This window comes from Pinus tabuliformis, chromosome 2_2 (genome assembly GCF_031772625.1).
Source record: "Pinus tabuliformis cultivar Carrire ecotype Pingquan chromosome 2_2, CPIR1, whole genome shotgun sequence".
Taxonomy (NCBI): domain Eukaryota; kingdom Viridiplantae; phylum Streptophyta; class Pinopsida; order Pinales; family Pinaceae; genus Pinus; species Pinus tabuliformis.
The window spans coordinates 942,936,838-942,961,746 of NC_142300.1; the positions used below are offsets into that span (position 1 = coordinate 942,936,838).

At 39.0% G+C, this 24,909-nt stretch overlaps 1 protein-coding gene and 1 pseudogene across 1 annotated transcript; one reads left to right on the forward strand and one right to left on the reverse strand.

Moving 5' to 3' along the window:
- The first annotated feature begins 2,149 nt into the window (after positions 1 to 2,149).
- LOC149196283 (uncharacterized) lies at positions 2,150 to 2,602 on the forward strand. Its single transcript, XM_089408246.1, has one exon. The coding sequence runs from the start codon at positions 2,150 to 2,152 to the stop codon at positions 2,600 to 2,602; it is 453 nt and encodes a 150-aa protein (XP_089264372.1).
- A 3,640-nt stretch (positions 2,603 to 6,242) lies between these two features.
- LOC149196284 (leucine aminopeptidase-like) overlaps positions 6,243 to 24,909 on the reverse strand; it is a 29,180-nt pseudogene continuing 10,513 nt past the window's right edge.

Here is a 24,909-nt window from a genome sequence, read left to right on the forward strand (position 1 = left end):
AAAATATTATTGATCCCATTCTTGGAATAACCACTTGGAATATTTACTGTATTTGTTTAGGACGGAAAAAGTATTTAAACTTTTATTTAGAAATAATAAATAAATAAATGATTTATTTATTATCTCAATGAATTAGTTAAAGAATAACAAACAAATAAGGATTTGTTTAATTATTCCTAAGGGATTTAGTCAAATTTAATAAAGAATAATGATTAATTAGTGATTAATTAATTATTCTTAGAGAAAAATAAGACAAGTAATGATTTATCTATTTATTTTTCATGATTTGGTCAAATTTGACAAGGAATAATAATAAGAAAGTGGTTAAATTAATTATTCCTAGAAGAAAATCAAATAAATAATGATTTATTTAATTATTCTTCATGGATTTAACTATAAATTACTTCACAAAGGTGGTTTATTAAGTAATTTCTCACAGCGAAAGCAATTTTGCTATGGTAAAATTAGCTTTACATGGTGTACTTCGATCCATCTAGTAAATTAGACTAGATGATCAATTTTTTGGTGATGACACACTTGCATGACCAAACTCTAAATTAAAATGACTTATCATTTCTTTTCCATAACACATAACATATATAAATGTGGGATCATGGACCTGAATCAACTTATTTTTGTTGGTGATATGAACTTTAACTTAAATGTTAAGGAGGTATGGAGTTCGAATGATATGTTGGACCCTATGTCATGATATTTCAATCCACTCTTTATCTAGAAATAACTCAAGGGTATTGCACCTTGTGCTGTTTGTCCCACTTAGCAAAATGGGAGGACGGGGGTGGACGACATTGGAAAGGAGTTTGACCACTTCTTGGTACATTCTTCCTTGTATGAAAAAAATTGATCATTCAGGACTTGGAAAACTCATTTGGGCATATCTGATCATGATGCCATTTTCTTGGAGTGGATGGGAGAAAAATACCCTATAACCCTCCCATTCAAATTCGATCACTTGTGGCTGAAATAAGATGCGTTTTTGGATTTAGTTAAATAATCTTGGTTGAAGCCGGTGGAGTTAACATCGAATAGCTATATGGATCTGGTCACTGCCAAGTTGGGCAAATTGGAACATATTGTGAAGCAATGGATATACAAGAGGAAAAAGGAGCTCTCAGCGAAACTTCTGATAATTGATTCAGATATTTCCTTCCTCATGGACCCAACAAAGTCAGACCATTTTTCAAAATTAAATAAGAACTCACTGGCTGATCTTGTTTGTAGATGAAATAAAATCCACAAAATGAATGAAGAGGAATGGAGGTTGAAATGTAAATTCAATGGATACAAGCAGGGGATGGGAACACCTAATTCTTACATAAAGTTTCCTCTAAAAGAAACAACCATAATTCGATTTGGCTCATCAAGAATCATCAGAATGATACATTTGTGACCCAAAAGGATATCCAACAGGAGGCTATATAATATTTCATAACCTAATTTCAGGGGTCTGATGATCCACATTTATAGGATCAAATGGAGATGGCTTCATTATTCCCTCAAATGGTCTTTGCTGCCAATATAGGCCATTTGGATGAGCATATTACATATGTGGAATTGAAAGTTTTGCTAAGTGGATTGGCTAAGGATAGGAGCCTCGAGCCAAATGGTTGGCCAATTGAGCTATATCTCTTCTTCTCTGACCCGATGTGCCCAAACTTACTAGCAATGGTGGAGGAAACACGTATCAGGGGGCACATCATTGGAGTTGTGAACGACACGTTTTTAACACACGGTTTATAAGATGACTTCCAAGATGATAGAAAATAGAATGAAACATTCATTGTCTACACATGTCTCTTTGGAGAAATTTGGCTTTCTTGTAGGTAGGTGAATCCAAGATGCGATGGGGATTACCTAGGAGTGTATCCATTCTATCAGATCTAAGAACCTAAAGGCCTGCTTCATCAAAATAGACCTCATCAAAGCATTCAATAGAGTTAATTAGGAATTCTTAAAGATTATACTTCGCAAGATTGGCTTACCTAGGAGACATATCAATTGGATAATGGCATGTGTCACTGCTGCTAACCTTTTCCTACATATTAATGGGACTCCTACACATTTCTTCAAAATATATCGAGGTCTTCAATAAGGATGTGCCTTGTCCCCACTACTATTCATATTAGTGATGGATGGGTTGATTCAAGCTATCAAGGTTGCAAAGGAAGATGGTCGCATTTTGGGATGCAAGATAACAAACAACTTACAGCTCTCCCACATTATATTCATGGATGATGTGTTGGGGGTGGCGGCATCCAAGCTAGCAGAATGGAAATATATATCCTTAATACCTCTTAAATTTGGTAGAGCATTTGGACTCTTATTGAACAAGGACAAGACTGAACTAACTGCAGATTGTGTGGAACATATTGAAATTCAAATGATTGCAAATCTATTTGGTATTAAAGTCATTCCCCTAGCGGATGGTTTTAAATACCCGGCCTTCAATTTGAAGCCATGCAATTATAGGAGGCAAGACTGGGATTGGATACTTGAAAAATTCAAGAGGAAGTTATCTGAGTGGAAGCATAAGTGGCTATCCTTGGGTGGTAGGATGATTTTGGTAAAGTTTTTGCTTTAGGGAATACTTATCTATTGGATGCACATATTTCATCTCCCCATGGAAGTTATCCACAAAATCAATGCAAACATAACGGATTTTATTTGGTTTGGCATAGGGGAAAAGACAAAGTTCAATTAATTTCTCTCGCTAATATCTGTAAGCCACTTGATTTTGGTGGTTGCGGTATCAAGGAAATCAAATCCTTTAATGGTGCATTGATTGCAATTATTCTTTGGCGAGCATTAGGTGGGGGGGGGGGGCAATCTGACAACAGATTATAAGAGATAAATATCTCAGCTCAACTTCCTTGGAGGACGGGATTAGGGTTGGTGCCCCTATTATGAGAAGGGAATCCTTTGTTTGGCATAGTTTCATGCAAACTCATTTGTGGTTGTGCAACAATCTTTGATGGGTTGTGGGCTGAGGAAACAACATTTTGGTTGGTATTGACGCCATGGTGGGCATGGAGGGTTTTCATACCATATCTTTGTCAATCATCCTCCACCTACACAATCGAGGTCTTCAACACCTATCACAAATTGGACTGGTTCAGCATGTGGGATTCCCTTCCACCCAATGTTATAGGGCTTATGAATTGGAGCTGCGCTCAGAGCTTCATTTAGAATGGGAGACCTTCAATTCCATCTTACTCAGGTTGGAAATGTTCTCATTGAGAAAGCTTATCGGCTGACTTGGGGTGGGACTTCTTAGGGCGGCAAAGGATGCTTATTTACATATCATAACTCGTCCCCAACATGATCCCTTCACTTGTTGGCTAGCTTAGATGTGAAAGTGGGAGGCGCCATTAAACTCAAATGTTTCACTTGGTTGGTTGTACATGACCACATCATCACTTGGGACAACCTTCTCAAGATAGGTTTCATGGATCCTAGTTGTTGTTGCCTCTGCAAATCAAACTCTGAGGACGGATCCCATTTATTTCTTCACTGTCCCTTTGCCATCGCTATCTCGACAAATGTCTCCTCTGCCCTACATTTAAACTGTGAAGTGAATCACTTCTCCTCTTTTGCTTGCCTTTACAATTGGTCCACATGCCACCCTCATTTTCAGACCATTCCAATTTATGTTCTCTCGGGGTTATGGCATTGTCGGAATGCCTACATCTTTGACAATGTTGTCCCTGATCTACGTGCTACTGCCCTCAAAATTGTAGCATATTTCTAAGAGATCGGCCCCACTAAACCCCAGAATCATAGACGTGTTTGGTCCTAAACAAACTTCGGGCAAACCTTCCCCATTGGTTCTTTCGACGAGGCATCAGTGGTTGGGTCTTGTGGCTATGGTGCAATCATATCCATTTCATCCTCCTAGAGCTATAACTTTCATTGTTTTGCAGGTTTTGGGACTAACATGAGGACTGAAATATTGGCCTTATGGGGTACACTCAGATGTGCTTTGTGGCTCACGTTCGAGGAAATCTTAGTCACTAGAGATTCGACGACAACGATTGATTGGGCCTTGGGGAAATCCTCTCTGGTTGTCTTGTCTCTCCACCACTAGTTGGATCAAATCTCCTCTATGCGGACATGTTTTCTCTCCATCTCCTTTTGCCATATTTACAGGGAGCAGAATTTTTGGGGAGATCGGCTCTCGCATCTTCGCTTAGCTGCCCAGCCTGGACTGATCCAATTTGAATGCTTGGCTCAGGATTCTACTATTAGCTCTTGTGACTTCCCCTATACTTGAAGTTATTTTTTCATCTTTTGAAAGGTGTTTTTGGTCCTTTTCCTTCTGAACATGGGTCATTTCAAGCTACACTCCCTGCTCCCCTGCAAATTTTTGGTCCTTTTCCTTCTGAACATGGGTCATTTCAGGCTACACTCCCTGCTCCCCTGCTTTTGCAGCAGGAGTGCTCTATTTTGCGGCGAGAGTGCTCTATTTTTTTTTCAGCCACAAATGTCTAATTTGCGATCACCTAGGATCCTTGCTATTTAGCATATATTATGGTTTATGTTCACTGTATATAGGTAGCCAATTATATTAGTATACGAATGGTTGTTTTTTTGGTTCTAAAGGGAAATGTTTAACCGTTCATTGCATCCAAAAGCCAATCGTTGAAAAAGCTTGGGCACTGCTGCTTTTCATACCAGATATTACACTTTGATGGCGTGTAAGAATAAACAACTACTAAATGTAGTACTGTCGCTCTCCCAGCTAAAGTAATAAACAAACTACGCCAGACCCTAAAGCACAGCCAACAGATAAATAACACTGCAAAAAGAATATTACTACTACTTTCTTCTGGCATAGTATTCAACGGACACGTCCTGGTGAGGCCACCCATGCTTCTGAAATGTATCTTGCCAGGATTTCTCTTGTCAACTTCCATTTCATAAATAGGCACCCATAACATCATATCCCTGGTCATCACACCCTAACTATTGGACTACATTCTCGGGACTTCTGGAACAACTGGATTTATGGGAGAAAATGAGCTGTCAGTAGATGAAGTTTGTCATCATAATTTATGTGGGCCCTCACTCTCCGATAACGTAGGTTTTCTTTACGCGAATACATGGTGCTTGGCATAGTTGCGTGAGATCATAATAAATCTTTACGCAAGGCTATCGCCGAATATCATTCACAGGAAAGTGGATGGGTCCGAGGAACGATTGGAAAGGAGCATGGGCCCAATTTCCTCAAATATTAAGCCTATGTTTACATAACGCTCTGACCGAATATCACCGACAGGATGGTGGGTAGGAGTTGAGAAATGAATGAGCATAATAAAAGGCCCAATCCCAACGATCACAATTTTATTTTTTTTAAATACTTGCTGATTTCCCTGCACCATTTAGACTTTTGGAGCAGCCCTAAGAACGTCAACAGAGGTCAGATTTTGGCACTTCATAATTAAAATTTCAAGAAATTTAATTAGAGAAGTGTTTGCAGCACCATCTAGACTTTTGGAGCAGCCCTAAAAACGTCAACAGAGGTCGCATTTTGGCACTTCATAATTAAAATTTCAAGAAATTTAATTATAGGAGTTTTTGAAATTAAATCATAGGAGTGTTTGAATTATTTTTTGGATGGTAAAAATAGATTTAGTACTGAATTATTTTTTGGATGGTGAAAATAGATTTAACATTATTGAGAATCTTTGGTACTCAAAATCCTATTCAAATTTCCAAAAAATTCTGCCAATTTGTTTTAGCAAAATTATGGTTTTCATCTAAATCAAATTAATGCAATAATCAATCTATACGTGAATATGCTGGGTAGAATATGTATGGGCAAAAGTGGGTCCCTTGTTCCATAAATAAAGAAGTCTTATACACTAATTTGTTGTCCAACTTAATCATGACCTTAAAATTAGAAAATAATAATAATAAAATTCGTAAATGTGAGTGTAATTGTCTTTAAATATTTTATTTCATTTACAATTACATTTATAATATTTAAAGAGACACCACATTTTTTCAGTACCCCTCTTAGGGAGAGATAACACATTGTTTAACACTTAATTTTATTTAGGGTGTAGATCTAGATAAGTCAGAGGTGTTTAGAGGTGTTTTGAGAGAAAGTTGATTGAGTTGATATGAATTTAGTATTTTTCTTTATTAAGAAGTTTAATCTAGTCATTACTTTTTCCTTCTATATTTTTAGTAAAAGTATTTTCAATGGGAAAAAAAATTGATCATAATAGGGCAAGCGTAAAGAATTTGAAAAGGCTGCACACTCGTGATGGCTTTATTTTCTTGGGGAGAATATTCATGTAACACTTCCACTCTTCAACCTGCCACTTTCTCACTTCCTCATTAAAGGGCATTCGTTCGGTAATGAAGTCTCATGATGCATAAAAGACCTTGTCGTGGATGGTGGAAATGGGCTCCATGACATCTAGAGGAATTCCAGTCCCATCTACCCAAACATTTAAATCGACTTTATTCTCTATGTTGGGGAGATTATTCTTTAGAAAGGCCAAGAATGTATCGGTATCAATGGATTGGAACTTGAAACATTGGATATATTTCTTTAGAAATTCATCGAACTCAGGGCACCCAACTAGCACTCAAAAATGTATAGGTATCAATAGATTGAGTTTGGATTTTTGCATCAATAAAACTAAACTTCACACCTGTAGAATTTTGTAGAATTTTTCTACAAATCAGCTAGCTTTAATACCATGTAGAACTTTTTCTACAAATCAGTTAGCTCTAATACCATGTAGAAATTTCCCACCTGTAGATCAACCTGCTAATGCAATGTACTAAAGCAAAACACTTGATCTACTTCTACAATCAATTTAGTGGAAGTTTAATTGAACATGAGAAACATCAATAAGAACACATATAACTGATATGGAGAAATCAAACACACATAGAAGATATAGCCAGGGGAAAGCAGCAGCCTAAAACCCCATTTTTGTATTATCATACAAGTGGAAATATGTCCAGATTACACAAAGCCTTAGCTCAGAATCTATCCAGCTCTCAGTATAATCCCTCTGTTGCTCATAGATAGTCAAAAGCTTCTCAAAAACCTTCTACTCTGCCCTCCAAGCCTCCTATTTCTATGCAAAGTTTTCCCAGGTCCTCTAGTTGTAACCTGTGTGATTCTCACCTCACACACAACACTGACCTTTGAAATAACTACACAAACCTGAAGGAGATAAATCTTCATCATGGATGAGCTTCCTTTATAGGAAAAATATTCATCCAACTGATAGTAGATTGTCCCTTCTCTGATCTCAACTAGGTCTCTGTCTGAACTACCATGCATTAGTTATCCATGAGAGAATACTTAGTTATCTGAAAATAATAGTTGTCACATGCATGCAAGTATCAACAAATTGTATCTCATTAATTTAACAACTTGTTAAATTAATCTAACTGAACTTGACTAAGTTAAACTAAGTCAACTGATCCTCTCAATATAGAACTCATCCTTAATTCCTCAATCAGTGGAGCAAATCAAGGACACATTCCCCAATCAGTGGAGAAATTATTGCATGTTCTCACAAAGACTTCAAGTTTGATTTTCCTTAACTAATTAACTCAAGGAGAATTAATTAATTAATATTCAAACTGCTGGTAAGACCAAATTCGAATTTTACTTCCTATTTTAGACCAAGGACTGTCTAAAAATAGGAATCCAACTTGAACTGCTAAAAATAGAACTTTTATTTTTAGCACTTCCATTTTTCATTCCCTCCTGCCCAATCCAACACTGATGCCCAAACTGCTATTTTTAGCACTTTTATTTTTAGCAATTTCTTGTTGCCAATTTTCAACACTCCCTCTCAACATGAAAGGGTTCCTCTCGAACCCAATCCTGTACCTCTGTAATGTTCTGCATGCAACACATCTACCAAGTGTGGTTGCTCCAACAACTCTCGGAACAAAAAAAACTCTCAACTGACCACTCTGTTGGGCTAGAAACATATTCTGATGCTGAAGCTCTACCTGCTGCTGAAAAGTGCTCCCTCTCTGACCTCTACGCTACCGCAACATTTCCATGCATCTCGCACCATTGCACCCTTCTCTGTGCTACCCTGGATAGTGCAACACACTTGTGCCTCTTGCATTGTTGTAGCCTGCATGCTCTACGTTTTCCTGGGATTCCCTGCATTGTATCTCTCTCTGCCTCTCCATCTGCATCTGTCTCTACCAAATCAGTTAGTTCTTGCTACTCCACATCGGGGCTCCTATAGCAAGGTCTCATCCAAGAGATTGGGTACCTCAAGGATCATGCCCCTCCTCCATGGGACGATCACTCCACATCACCCAACCTCCTACTTGGAGGTATGGCTGCATGTGATCCCTCTACCCACCTGGCTCTAAGTTTCCCCATACTAGAGGTCTCTGGAGATTGAGTAGATGTCTCTACTCAATCTCCTCTCAGCTTGTCTAATTTTGGCTGCTCCACAAGCTCCTGAAGTTGTTGCACCAATTGTGGCTCCTCCACAATTGTCTGAGACTTCTTCTGGCGCTGCATGTTGAGAGGTAATATACTCTCCCTCTCAACCACCAAGTCTCTAACCTTTGCCTTGCTGCTCAAGGCTTTGCATACATCTTGTACCTCTAGTGCATATAGGTTCTTGGCTAGCACACCAATCTATTTCATATTTCCCGCCGTCATGAAATTTTCTGGCAAAAGAGTTGATTCTAAATCAGCGATATTTCCCTCATCTGAACTCTCATTCAACAGATATTTTTTTTTTTTTTTTTTTGGTAATTTTCTGCAAGGAATCCAAATCTGCTATTTGTTTCTAAAAATTTTGTAAAAAAATTTTCATATATGCTCTGCAAACTCTTCGCCCAAAACTCAAAACTTTGAAATCTCCTCTCAGTATATTGTTCTTCCTTGATAACTTGTGCTCTGATACCATGTAGAATTTTATAAAATTTTTCTACAAATCAGCTAGCTCTGATACCATGTAGAAATTTCCCACCTATAGATCAACCTGGTAATGCAATGTACTAAAGCGAAATACTTGATCTACTTCTACAACCAATTTAGCAGAAGCTTAATCGAACATGAGCAACATCAATAAGAACACATATAACTGATATGGAGAAATCAAACAAACATAACGTAGAAGATATAACCAGGGGAAAGCAACAGCCTAAAACCCCATCTTTGTATTATCATACAAGTGGAAATATGTCCAGATTACACAAAGCCTTAGCTCGGAAGCTATCCAGCTCTCAGTATAATCCCTCTACTACTCATAGACAGTCAAAGGCTTCTCATAAACCTTCTCCTCTGCCCTCCAAGCCTCCTATTTTTATGCACAATTTTCTTAGGTCCTCCAGCTGTAACCTGTGTGATTCTCACCTCACACACAACGCTGACCTCTGAAATAACTGCACAAACCTGAAGGAGATAAATCCTCATCATGGATGAGCTTCCTTTATAAGAAAAATATCCATCCAACTAATAGTACATTGTCCCTTCTCTGATCTCAACCGGGTCTCTGTCTGAACTACCATGCATCAGTTATCCATGAGAGAATACTCAGTTATCTGAAAATAACAATTGTCACATGCTTGCAAACATCAAAAAACTGTATCTCATTAATTTAACAACTTGTTAAATTAATCTAACTGAACTTGACTAAGTTAAACTAACTCAAATAATCCTCTCAATATAGAACTCATCCTTAATTCCTCAATTAGTGGAGCAAATCAAGGACACATTCCCCAATCAATGGAGAAATTATTGCATGTTCTCACAAAGACTTCAAGTTAGATTTTACTTAACTAATTAACTCATGGAGAATTAATTAATTAGTATTCAAACTGCTAGTAAGACCAAATTCAAATTTTACTTCCTACTTTAGACTAGAGGTTGTCTAAAAATAGGAAGCCAACTTGAACTGCTAAAAATAAAACTTCTATTTTTAGCACTTCCATTTTTCATTCCCTGTTGCCCCATCCAACACCAATGCCCAAATTGTTATTTTTAGCACTTCTATTTTTAGCAATTTCTTGTTGCCAATTTTCAACAACACCCACTCAACATTGACATTATGTGTTACCTATAGGAGGATGAGAATGGAATCAAAACAAACAACATATAAATAAGAAAAACAACAATAAAGGGAGAAGAGACTGAGTAAAACCTAACTCTCAATATACAAAAGGAATTGAAAACCCTTTTCGTAAGGGACATGAGAGTAAACATCCTTGGGATCAACCACTTCCTGGTTTGTTCTCAATTTGGTAAAATTCCATATTATCTTTGGATCTAAGCATCTCATCCTTCAAATCTTAGTAAATTAAGACAATGTTCGAAGCATCACACTCCACACCCTGTACAAATACCAAGAATTATTCGCTCTGCATATTTCGTAAGTTGTGAAAAAATACACTTCCCAAATCTTAAAACCCTAAACCCTAAAAACTCAAATCTTCAACAATGTGTTTTATATGGAATATGGTAAGATATAGTTAGGTGTGTATGTAATAATACCTCATTTGGCCAAAAGTCATTATTTATGGGATTAGTGATGATATTCCCAGTCTAGTTGTGTGCAAGCTCATGCGCCACAACCTGCCCACCACTCAAATTCTCTTTAGTGATAGTGGGGATTACGAAGAGAAACCAGAGATTCTCCATTCCTACAAATGGGAAACTTAGGGGAAAGATAAGGAGATTGAACCTCTCCCATTCATATCCACCAAAGAGCTTTCCCCAAATTCATTATCTCCTCTGTGTTTATGCACTCATGTTTTACATATTATAGAATAGGAAAAGGTTTAGAATAAATCCTAGTCCTAGTGCCAACCTCCCTATAAATAGTATTCCCCACCACAAATGAAAACATATATGGAGGTATTGGTTGCTACATTGAAAAATGCTCAACAACTCTTCCATGCATTGCCCACTTCTGATTAGGGCATGCTCCCTTTACTTCTCCCATGGAAGGATCCATTCAGTCCTTATGGGTAGTAGACGTTACATAGCTCATTTTTTCAAGAATAATTAGCACAACCAAGTATTGAATCCTCGCTCTCAACATATCACGACAAGGTAATATAGAACGAGCAAGGATAGACTGGCATTGGGTGTAGAGATATAGATTTTTTTCCCTACAATCTGTGCTGGATTCAACCATTAAATAATTGAAGTTGATTGACGGGTTTTGAATGATATAATAAAAGAGATTTGATTTGTAAGGGAAACTTTGAGAAGAATTCCCTTGATGGTATAATGATTTTTCAAAATGAAAGGCATGAAAGAAGAGGACGAAAATGATTCAGAGGTGTCATGCTAAACTCCATGTATTTCAAGGAAACTAGTATTAAGATATATATCGTAGAATAAGGACTTTCAAGAGTTAATAACATACCCATCAATTTCTTTGCTACTAAAGTCAAAACACAATGAAAGATGGACATTTTGGGTTAGAGGATGCACTGAATCTGTGAAGGAATCAGGATAAATTAGAGTCGTATTATAGTCATATTCTTAGTCAAAATTTCTCTCTACATTCCTCACTCTTGCTAAGGCTACTGAATGGTGTATGTGGTGATAGTGGTGGTTGTATATTCCCACTACTATGCCTCTGCCTCTGCCTCTACCACCCATTCCTGCACATGCCTATGCTTCTCCTGCAAAATGCTAAACCTGATCAATGATTTTGTTGAAATTTTTGTTATTTGGTTCTCTGATTTGTTAGTCACATGCAACAAAGATGAACACAATCACCAAGAAGAAGAATCATTTCATCTCGCGAAAGGTTGGGGAGCCAATAGATTGTCCACTATGGTCAATTCAGCCTACCTCTAGGCCTTTATTGATGAAAGGCTTCTAAATTAAAAAGGCATCATTTGAGATTTCTTGGTCAAAGGTGGCTCGAGTCCGATGTAGGTGCAAACCATGGACAAAACAAAAACATTGATGGAGCTCTCTGAGGGAGAAGCTAAGATTGTGAAAGCCTTCTATGCATAAGGCCCGAACCAGTATTGTCGGTGGTGAAGGTGACATAATATATATTGCAGATGGTGAAGGCCGTCCACTCACACGGGCTCGGGAACCCGAACCCACATGTCAATTTTCTATTCGGAGGAAGACGACAAAACATATGCCTATGTGATTGGTTGAATCGACCAAGGCCAACCCCACAGAAAAATGCCTATCGACTTAAAAATAATATAAATACATTTTAATACTAATTTCATTTCCAAATTCAGCTCTTTTCATAATGTAAATCTAAATTAAAATAATATCAATAACAATTTCATTTCCTCAAACATACGACAAGTCTAAATATTCAAAAGAGTGAAGGGAAATTTACTTCAATGGTTCATGAGGCACAATACTTGCTAAGGTTCTACAAACAGGGTAGCAAGCTAAGTGGGCTTGCATGTGAGGAAAACTCGACAGTTAAGCTCGCTTGAGCCAGAGACGATCTCGGATGGTTGACCTCCTGGGAAGTCATGGTTACCAGGTGCAAGCCCATGAAGTGATGATTAACGCTATGTGATTCATTTCACTAGTTTCAATCCCACTTCCTCACCCCTGTGAGCATCACCCAATGCAATGAGTGCTAAGTGGAATATTCAAAAATCATGAAAAATTAGTCAGTTATGACTACCTCTCATGGAAATGGTCATAAATGAATGACTTACTTAACGTAGTTGAATCCCCAAAAAAAAAAAAATTGATATCTAAGTCTAAAATTTATACAATGTATATAATTATTGGCCATTCACTTTGTTGTGTTGTTTTCTTCTCAAAGATGTACGAAACTAACCCACTTAATATTGTAGATGACAAACAATCTCAACAATATAAATGGCTGTTAAATGTTGTAGATCTGCAGCAACTGATAGAAACAAAACTTGGCAAAGTCCAAATCTATGCTACAATCATAGTTAAATAGAAAAAAGAAAGAGTAATAACCCCAATCATCCATTGGAAACTAGATATATATAGAATAATTATATTATACCACATGTGAAGAGAATAAATAAATGTTACCAGGCCCCCTCTATGGGATGGGTTCTTGGCTATCATCAAATGTCTTAAGCTTGTGTAGAGTTTCTCTCCTTTATAATGTGAAAACCCAACAAAGATATGGCGTGTGACAATGAAAATAATCAGAGTTACAACAATGAGTGCAACAATGAAAATAATCAAAAGTGAATAATGAATGGAAAGCCATTCTATTTATAACAAAATATTGAGTTGTCTTTGAATAATGAGCAATAATAAAATATTATTGGTCCCATTCTTGGAATAACCACTTGGAATATTTTATTATATTTGTTTAGGAGAGGAAATATTTAAAATTTTATTTATAAATAATAAATAAATAAATGATTTATTTATTATGTCAATGAATTAGTTAAGGAATAATAAACAAATAAGGATTTATTTAATTATTCCTAAGGGATTGAGTCAAATTTAACAAAGAATAATAATTAATTAGTGATTAATTAATTATTCTTAGAGAAAAATAAGATAAATAATTATTTATCTATTTATTTTTCATGATTAGGTCAAATTTGACAAGGAATAATAATAAAACGATGGTTAAGTTAATTTTCCAAGAAGAAAATCATATAAATAATGATCTATTTAATTATTCTTCATGGTTTTAACTATAAATTACTTAACAAAGGTGGTTTATTAAGTAATTTCTCACAATGAAAGCAATTTTACTATGGTAAAATTGGCTTTACATGGTGTACTTCGATCCATCAAGTAAATTAGGCTAGATGAGCAATTTTTGGTGATAACAGATTTCCCTCCAACATATGAGTGTTAGGAGAGAAACGTATGACCGAAGTACGTTGTAAAGACACGATCACTTAGACAACACAGGGGAGTCAAGGAGAGAGAGAGGGAGACCAAAGAAGTTGAATTGAAAGAGGATAGGGACAGAGGGGGTGAGACTAATGCAAGTCTCATTTTATGTTGTGCTACAGGACCTCAATGAGGTAGGGGATCCATACCTATACCTGCCAAGATAACTTAGTACAAAAATAATGGTTGGCCCAAACATATAAAACTGAGCAATGAAGTAAATGTTGAATGGTACATGACATGCTGGCATAACAAAGCCAGAAAATAATACAATGTGTCCCATATACATAATGCACCTAGTAAAAACATGAGCCAAGACTGAATATAATAATATCTAAGTAGATGAGATACAAATCTCGTTCCCTCAAAAAATGGGTGGGATGGAGGGTAGAACAACCGGAGAAGCCCTATTGAATAAGGAAGGGCTGTGCAAAACTAAATGGATTATTTGGAGGAGATGTGCATGCAATGAACACTATGATTGGTAGGAACCAAACCCATAAACTCTGTGGAACTGCATTTGAGGCTATAGCATAGTGGGTATTCATCCGGTCATGTGGGGGGCTACCTAAAGGGGCACCCCCTCATGAGGTCTGAAACATCTCACACACACCAGGGAATCACTGGTACAATATGCTGCATCACCGGACCATCGATTGTATGGATATCAAACATGGAACGATCAAGTCAAAGGGCAATAGTGAGACCCTCTGTTCGATCCAAGGTGTTGAACAAGAATGGAAGCTTGAACTGAGATACAACACCCTCTAGGTCGTTCTTCTGGAATAAATGAGTTGATGTCGACATAATAAAGCCTACAATAGATGAGGCAAGGAGGATCCTCAACTAAAGCACGAGGGAAAATATTAATGTGACTAATGGACTGACAACAGAGGTAATGGGGAATATGGTATTGGGGGAAAAAATAGATGACTTCCCTTGTCAGAGCATAAATTGCATTGGTGACCTGGCAGTGACTGACTCAACTCTAGATGGGATGGGGACAGTGTGACTGGAGACCAAAATGGGCAACACAGGATGAACGGTATGCAAATATGCATGGAATACTATGACATGACATGATGGTTAATAAAATAGACTCCAAGAATGCAATGGTGACTCATTGCAGATGCTCTGAACAAGGGTGACTCGATGACGCTGCCACACAGACGAGGGCTAGTCGAGACCACGAAAACATGAGTAAATTATGGTTACTATGACAAAAATTGACATATCGTATGACAAGTATTAAGAGGAGGTGGACCTCAATGTACGTGTGTCGTTGTATGACGAAATTCGATTTTTAGAGATGACGAAGCGACCTTCTTGGAAAAATGGTTTCCAGGTGGAGTGTCAAATCATCAAAAAATGAGGAAGACCCATTTTGGAGTTCGATGAGATCTTTCCAATGGTACTAAGGGTTCATCAAATTGAGCTATTGTCTAATCACAATGGGCGATAGAAAAATTAGGGATTTTTCTATAAAAGGGCATTTTCCCTCCAATTTGGATTCACTTGCAAAGTGAGTTGTGGTGAATTTGGAGAGGAGGAAAAGGTCATAAATCTTGTGGAGATTGTAGTGGATAAACCGACCATTAGAATCAGGATCTGCGACTTTCAGGTAGGTGGCCTTACTCATCTCTTCAATTTCAGTGGTTTATTTCCTTAATTTTGGCACCTCACGGCTCCCTGAGAGACCCCTGCTCTTTCTCATGGTTGCATCGCACTTTTTGGGCCTAGAAGTGTGATCTAGCTCACAGGAAATAACTAGAAACCTGCAAGCTCACACTTTCTGGGTTGAAAACTGCGATTTGTGGTTGGGGAAAGAGTTGGTATGCTGGCCTGGTGGGGGCTACAAGTTGATCAGTGTAGCTGATTACTTTCTTTTCTAAAATGACAAGACATGTGATGTTTTGCAGATATGGTAGTGCTGAAAATTAATTGGGGTGAATGAGACTTGGATAGTCTTCGATCTAAGATCTAGGGGGATCATGTGGTTCAAGGGGCATTGGCTCGTTATGGGGTTCCTAAGTTGGTAGAGAACCCATTGATGAGGGTAGGTGAGCTCTTGCTACCGAGAATTGTGAGCTATTGGGATCCAGATGAGGAGATATTTGTCGTGCAGGGGCACAAGATCGAGCTCACATTACAAGATATTTACTTTTTGACTGGACTATATCCCCTCGGAGTGGTGGGGGATATTCATCTGGTGTTACCTCGTGCGAGGAAGATAACTGAGTTCGCGGAGCGCCATTGTCGATGGGGTGTCCGTGTCAAGGGCATGATTATCCCGCTTGTTAATCTAGATAGGTTGGAGACACAGGTTGTTTCCATAGTTGTGCTATGGGTCTTGGGCAGCCAGGAAATCCACCACATCACTGGTGGGAAGATGATGTTTTTTTAGAGTGTGTTGGCTACGACCTACTATGGGTGGGCCCAGATGATGTTATCGTTGATGAAACAATAGTTGAGTCTTTGTAAGAGGCCGATGAATCGTGGATGCACTTTTGGTACAATACTGTATGCATTCTTCTTTGAGAAGATACTTACTATACATCCTCATGTACAGATCCGAGATGGGGGCCCACAGGAGCCCAGGGTGCAACGCTGGGGGTAGCTACTATGGAGAGGAGGAGGAGGGGTAGTCGGACGGGTGTTCTGACTCGAGTTTTTCTCACAATGGGATTAGATGCCCCTTGAAATTGATGATTACCCTTATAGCGGTATGAACTATCAAGGGGATCTTGACTTGCCACTTCTGCCTAGGCGAGCATGGGGACCAGATGGTAACTATTAAAGCTATGATTTATGGTGCATTTTATATTTTTGTCACATGTATATGGTACTGAGTGTGAAATATGTTGTATACATACATACCACTGGTGAAGCCAGTAGGATATGCAGGTCGAGCCACAGCGGCTGGGGCTCCAGATCAGGGGACATCATCATCACAAGAGGGTCCAGAGGATACTGTGTTGCTTGCTGATTTCCATCATAGGTTTGATGTACTTTTGACTGAGGTTTTAAAGAGCGGATGGCACGAGTTAGAGGACCGATACACAGATGAGTGCACCAGTCTTCCCTTAGAGTGGCGAGGTATCGTGCGGCGCGTGGCAATATGAGGTCAGGCAACACGTGATCTACGTGCAGGTGGAGGAGATCCTTTGGCGCGAGATACGCTGGACAATGACTAGATGTAGGTACACATGGGTCCCTTTGATTGTGATTTTTGTAACATGTTATGGGCATGTTGGATGTATTTAGAGTTATGGTTGCAAACACTTATATGATACATAATATGATTATTCATCTTATATGATGATGATGGTTCGCCATTTCTTTTATTTATGGTTGTCTTATGTGGTATACATGTGATAAATGCCAATCTAGAATTTTTTTTGCAATGGTATCTACATGGTGATTGTGGGCTCTAGGCACATGACTGAAAGTAATGGTTTCAAATTCACATACCAATAGCCTCACTCGTAGATATTTTCTAAATAGGACTTGGTTATGCACATGATACACACCATTCAATTGCATGACAAGTAACAAGGAATCTAAACAAACATGAACATGAAGGATGCGATGGACGAGGGCATCGACTAAAAAACCTATCATTGCATCATATTTTTCCTAATTATTATTGGCATATCCAATGCACGCACCGTTTGAAAGGACTAATGTATTCAAGGGGGTAAAAGTGGCCCAGGCTACAGAGGCTATATTATGAGAGAAGAGACTTACACCGCCAGTATGGCTGATATACGGTGTGGATGATGGATCCATATGAAAGGTGCAAAAGACAACAGATGAGATGATGCAATATACCCGACTTAATGGTAGAAATAAAGACACGTAAATCAAAGGGATGTTCTATGGGAAAATTTTCTTGAGGTAGAGCACATTGCGAGAATTAGGAAGGAAATGGACTTCGAAATCTTCTAAAGAATTTCCCACTTACTTAATGGTAGGGGTAATTAGGGGTAGGCATAGCTTCCATGGTGCCCTCATCAGGCTAGGAGATGGGTGGACGGGAAGAAGACTGACTACATGATGTGGCAACATTACTTGGTGAATAAAACTGAGAGAGAAGCTTCACATACACATCGTCTTGAATGGTAGACGTCAGAATGGTAGAAGAAGCGTCTACTGATATTGAGACCTAGGATTCTGTGGAAGGAGGGTCGATAGAAATGTGTGCAACAACCTCAAGAAGGTTTGCCGGCGAGGAACTCAAGGATGATGACAGGTAAAGCATGGGGCCTGTGGTGTCTGTCATCTCAACATCAGGGGGAGGGATCACAATAGTAGGGCCAAAGTTTCCCTATTTTGGTTGACTTGGGTTACCAGAATCCACAGGTAGATGAGTAGAGGCCCAACTACGAGTGGCCTTGTATTCACGAATTTCCCCAAGGCAATCGCGAAATTCATCTATACGAGGGCAACAATGGGAATAGTGACCATGAAGATCACACAGGGCACAAGCATGGTTTGTGCGAAGAATTTTGAGTTTATTAGGTGGGACCAATATGTTAACATGGACTTCCTGAATATTCGACTCGGGGTACACTTCATGAACCAACGGTTTAAGTTGAGGAAGTTCAGGACAATTGTTGGTGGCATGCCCAACAATTTTACACAAAGAGCACAGGGGTGTCGGCTTTGGGGCCTTATGGGCTGGAGGAGTTTGGGAAGCCTTGTCATTCGAATATTTCCTTTTGGCTTTGCCTCCCTGCCCAGATGGTTTTGCAGTAGGAGTTGGTTCCTATTGAGGTTGTAATGGCACTAAAGGAGCGACAGGGGTCATGGGGACCTTTTGAACTGAGGTCAAAGTGTGATAAGGTCTTGGCTGAACAAGAAGAATGTTTGTAGGGGGATCGATGTACCATACTCGGTTACCAAGACTCATGTTAGGAAGGACCAACGAAGCCATGACAGGTACCAAAAAAAACTACTGGAGGGGGTTAATAAGAAAGGTATATAGCCGACAAGATAATGTACTGGCGAATTAGCTCCTGGATGGTTAATACCTCGAGGAACAGTTCCTGGAGGGAACATAGGAGAGGCACCCACAAATGGAAGAGATCTTGGGGGAGAGGGTCTAGAGGGTTCAGCTGGAAGAGCAACATCAGGATGCTGAGTAGCTGGCTATTGCTCAGGTGTACCAGACTATTTATGGGTAGCTCGTGACGCTTGTAACATGCAAACACTCATGGAAGTAGGTTTTTAAATGGGAAGGGACACACCAGGGAAGACACCTAACAATGAGGAATCCTTATAAACTCCGGGTGAAATATTGTTGGTAGGAGTTGAAGACTATTTGTCAGAAATTGGCGAGATAATGGACTCGGTGGAGGTCATGGATGCCATCTCATAGTAAGTTGACTGATCGGTGGTAACGATCCTCCCTTCATGGGGGAAGCACATCTCGCAGAACACCACAGATGCAATGGTTGACATGGCGTATGTGTAACTATGACCTAAGAGAATGTTTTAGTCCAAAGGGGCATCGATGACTTCAATGTCGACATGGACAATCTTTCCTGGAAGGGTCATTGGACAGTTTCGGTACATGCCAAGGGGCTAAGAGAGGTGTCCATCCCAAGCATGCCAAAGTGATGGTGGAGGGGGACAACTCAGGTGACTTAAGTTGTTTCCAATCAGCAACGAACATCACACAGGTGGATGCGCCTTCGTCAATAATGCATCTGGAGAGGATGGAATTACAGACTCTAACTTGTGTCTGGAAAGCAACAGATGAAGGCAATGGGGGGTGCTTTGATGTATCAACCAGGAAGACAATCAAACGATTGTCGAAAGGATCCACTGCACGCAACAGAGTTAGTAGAGCTTTCTTTTGGGAAGGGCACGACTAGAGGAGTTCCAATGTTGACATGGCGGCAAGTGATTGCGCCAAGTTGTATACTATACTGTATGTATGGGAAACTCTATTAGAAGTCACATTACGACGTAATGGTCCCTTTAGGATCTTTGGAATGGTCTCAAATTTGGGTTGAGGGACCTGTAAACAACCATTTGGTGTCATATGAGGCTTAGAAAATACTTTGGTTTTGGACTCAGTAGCTGACAAAGTGGAGGGCTTGTCATATTGACGCGACCAAGTTTGTAGGTTGATATTAGACGGGTTAACCTCATCAGAGTTCATCATAAGGATCTGGTAGTCACTGGGACCAGATGGTTGGGGGAGGTGGGCTGCTTGACCTGGTTGGGGTTGAGTAGCAATAAATCCTTGCTGAGGGAAAGGATTTGTGAGCATTGTCGGTTGGGTTGGCACAAGAATTTGAGGTGATTGTTGACCTCTAAAAGATGCTTGAGCTTCCCACATTTGGCACATCTGGGGTAAGAGGGAACACTCATGTGTATAGTGGCCATGTACACCACAACATGCATAAGGCTTGTTCGTACGAATAGGCTTGTTCTGCTTGGGTTGGCTACCTTGTTGCTCGTTGTTGGTGTTAGGCTAGTTCCCCTGGGGTTCACTAGGATAGTTACTTTTGTTACCCTGGTTACCCTTGTTAACCTTCCCCTTATTTTTTTTCTTCAAATTTGGGGGATTGGTAGAACTCTATTGCGCAAACACCTAACCCTAATGGGGTAGTGGCTGTTGGGGCTGAGGAATCATGGGAGTCCGCGGCACTAATGCTTGAGGGGCTGGACCACTCAGTTGTGCATAAGGAGGAGCAACAATTTGTTAGATGGGTTGGGGTATAGGAAACCTGTTGCTAGCAAGAGGGGCATAAGTGTTGGAGGAACTGGTGCCCCCCTATGGGTAGCCATAACTCTGTTGAGTATATGGTGAGGAGTGTGAAAGAGATCCAACGATATCATCGGCGGCGTGGTTTGCCCCCTGTGCATTAGCACTTCTAGGACAAGGGAGCTTTGGAATGACAATATAGACATAACCGAATTGTGCATAAATCAGATCATATCTAAAAGCGGTCTGGAGAGCTTCTTCCTTGGTTTGAGGAAAATGGGATGTGACATATTTCCCAATGGGGGGTAAAAGGCTCTTAACAAACTAGTCTAGATAGACATGGTCTTCGAAAGGCGGGGCACGACATGTGCTCCTCCTTCAACGCCACTCTTGAACATGGTCAGAAAGGTGAGTGGCAGAGGACTGATGGAATGTGGTCAATAGCTCCATAGTAGTTTTGTATCAGAGAGCTAACTGGAAATATGAAAGGAATGCTTTAGCAAGCATCACGAAAATGGAATGAGATGCAGAGAGCTGGTCTACATACCATTTCGCAGCATCTCCAGTGAGCATGCACTAGAAGAGACGAAGACGAATGGAGTCATCAGTTATGGAGTTGGACGAACACCACATGTGGAAGGATCGAAAATGGTTGGTAGGATCCTCTCCAGATATACCCTCAAACATTGGGATGTCTAAGGGAAGCTTAGTCGGCACAGAGGGCCAACCAGCATCATGGTGAATGGGGTCATTTATCAACTGGTTAATATCTGGTAGACTTAACCCAGCTATAAAGGGGAGCACGGGGGCTGCCAGAATCATTCTTGAGACTGTTCTACTTGATGTGACCACCAGTATAGAAGCAAAGCCAACACCAAGTTGGGTTCCTGCACCTTCTATGGGTCCTGGCATGGTGACGATATGTGGTGAAGGAGGGTCGAAATCAGATGAGGAATCAAAAGAACTAGGAGAAGTGTCGGTATGGGGACTCGGACGACTACGAACTCGAACCGGACAAGGAGGAGTAATACGCCCAAGTGGAAACTGGGGGTGAAGGCCTAATAGTCTCTATGGCACATGCCTTGGTGGCGCAATGATGGTAAGACACATGCGACACGGAAATGGTGAAAGGAGATTCAACAATATATCTTTGTCTCAACGCAGGGAGATAAATTTATTATGTTATGTCTTGGCTTGGTAGTGTAAAACAAGCACCCTTCGCTTAAGGTGTGCTTCTGTGTGCAACTGTATTAATTGATTAAGCCCAGATCATGTTTGTAAAAAAGAGAAAAGCTTGCTAAAAATAAACTGAAATAAATAATAGAAAATGAACAACAAAACGATTAACTAAACCCCACCCAAACTGGGTTTGGAAACACTGTACTGCTTGGTGGCTAAACTAATGGGAAAGACACTGAAACAGTTAAGAGATTTGAATGACTGGGATCAAGAGACACTAAGATGTTGGAAAGTGGTGCAAAAACAACAAAAAACCAGAGGGAAGATCACTGCAAAAAGATAGGGAGATGGGTGCAACACCTAGGGCAACTGATGGGACCCTAAGGAAAATGACCAAACAAGTTTAAATGTGAAACTATGGATGGTAACAACCTATCTTAATAGATCGGAAACAAAATATTACAGATCTGGAAAATGTGGTTGAAAGAGTTGCAGATAATCAGACTACTCACTCAGCTAAACTCAGAAAAAGTTGGAAGTGTACTAGAAGCCCTAGGGGAGGCTAAATTCGACTTTGACGAGTAAATCAAAGTGGATCAAGGCCTAAGCGAGATGAGACAGAGGTAAAAAAACCCAGCAGATAGCTCTCTGCAAAACCCAGAGACCAATCTAAGAAAACCCTAAAACCCAGAAATCACAGGTACTGACCTATTTCTCTATAGGGTTCACACTTTTTGGGTTGAAAGGTGCATTTTGGAGCCCAGATCACACTTTTTGGGCTAAAAACTGTGATTTCTATTCTGTGGATCCTCTTTGGCAAATCTCGAAAAAAAGTGTCACCTTTATCGCCGCTGGTTCCAGTGACCTGAAGAAAAGACCGGAAAGCTTGCGAAAGTCAGAAATTTATCAGATCTAGGGTTAAAAAATAGGAAACATTAATAGAATGAAAAAGGAAGAAACCCTAAGTTGAAAACCGAAGGTCACCCAAGTTTTTGGATCTGAAGTATAAAACCCAACGGAGTCACCAATTTTGTGATTGGCAACAATTAGAAAATTCCCCAGCGGAGTCGCCAATTTTGTTGTAGTGTTTTCTTCTCAAAGATGTAGGAAAATAACCCACTTAAGATTGTGGATGACAAACAATCTCAACAATATAAATGGCTACTAAACATTGTAGATCTGCAGCAACTGATAGAAAAAAAATTTTCCAAAGTCCGAATCTATGCTACAATCATAGCTAAACAACAAAAAGAAAGAGTAATAACTCCAATCATCCAATGGAAACCAGATATATAAAGAATAATTTTATTGTAACACATGTGAAGGGAACAAATAAATGTTACTAGTCCCCCTATATGGCATGGGTTCTTAGTCATCATCAAATGTCTTCATCTTGTGCAGAGTCTCTCTCCTCTATAATGTGAAAACCCAGCAAGGATATGGTGTGCGACAATAAAAATAATCAGAGTTACAAGAATGAGTGCAACAATGAAAGTAATCGAAAGTGAATAATGAATGGAAAACCATTCTATTTATAACAAAATATTGAGTTATTCTCGAATAATGAACAATAATAAAATATTATTGATCCCATTCTTGGAATAACCACTTGGAATATTTTATTATATTTGTTTAGGACGGAAAAAGTATTTAAACTTTTATTTAGAAATAATAAATAAATAAATGATTTATTTATTATCTCAATGAATTAGTTAAGGAATAATAAACAGATAACGATTTATTTAATTATTCCTAAGGGATTTAGTCAAATTTAACAAAGAATAATAATTAATTAGTGATTAATTAATTGTTCTTAGAGAAAAATAATGATTTATCTGTTTATTTTTCATCATTGGGTCAAATTTGATAAGGAATAATAATAAAACAGTGGTTAAATTAATTATTCCTAAAAGAAAATCAAATAAATAATGATTTATTTAATTTTTCTTCATGGGTTTAACTATAAATTACTTAATAAGAGTGGTTTATTAAGTAATTTCTCACAGTGAAAGCAATGTTACTATGGTAAAATTAGTTTTACATGGTGTACTTCAATCCATCTAGTAAATTAGGCTAGATGATCAATTTTTTGGTGATAACACACTTGCATGACCAAACTCTAAATGAAAATGACATATAATTCCTTTTCCAGAACACATAGCATATATAAATGTGGGATCCTCGACCTGAATCAACTTATTGTTGCTAGTGATATGAACTTCACCTTAAATGTTAAGCAGGTATGGAGTTCGAATGGCATGTTGGACCCTATGGTAGGATATTTCAATTCACTCCTTATCTAGAAATCACTTAGGGGTATTGCACCTTGTGCTATTTGTCCCACTTGGCGAAATGGGAGGACGGGGGTGGACGACATTGCAAAGCGATTTGACCACTTCTTCGTACACTCTTCCTTGTATGAAAAAATTTCATCTCTGAGGACTTGGAAAACTCATTTGGGCATATCTGATCACGATGCCATTTTCTTCGAGTAGATGGGAGTTTATAACCCTCCCATTTAAATTCGATCACTCGTGGCTGAAATAAGATGTGTTTGTGGATATAGTTAAATAATCTTGGTTGAAGTCAGTGGAGTTAACATCGACTAGAAGTATGGATCTGGTCACTTCCAAGCTAGGCAAATTGAAACATATTATGAAGCAATGAATATACAAGAGGAAAAAGGAGCTCTCAGCAGAACTTCTGACAATTGATTTAGATATTTCCTCCCTCATGGACACAACAAAATCGGACCATTTTTCAGAATTAAATAAGAAATCACTCACTGATCTTGTTTGTAGATGAAATAAAATCCTCAAAATGAATGAAGAGGAATGGAGGTTGAAACGAGGATTGCAATGGATACAAGCAGGGGATAAGAACACTCGATTCTTACATAAAGTTTCCTCTAAAAGAAAGAGCCATAATTTGATTTGGCTCATCAGGAATCAGCAGAATGATACATTTGTTACCCAAAAGGATATCCAGTAGGAGGCTATTAAATATTTTAGAAACTAATTTCAGGCATCCGATGAAGCACATTCAGAGGATCAAATGGAGATGGATTCACTATTCTCTCGACTGGTCTCTACTACCGATATAGACTGTTTGGATGAGCCTATTACATCTGTGGAATTGAATGTTTTGC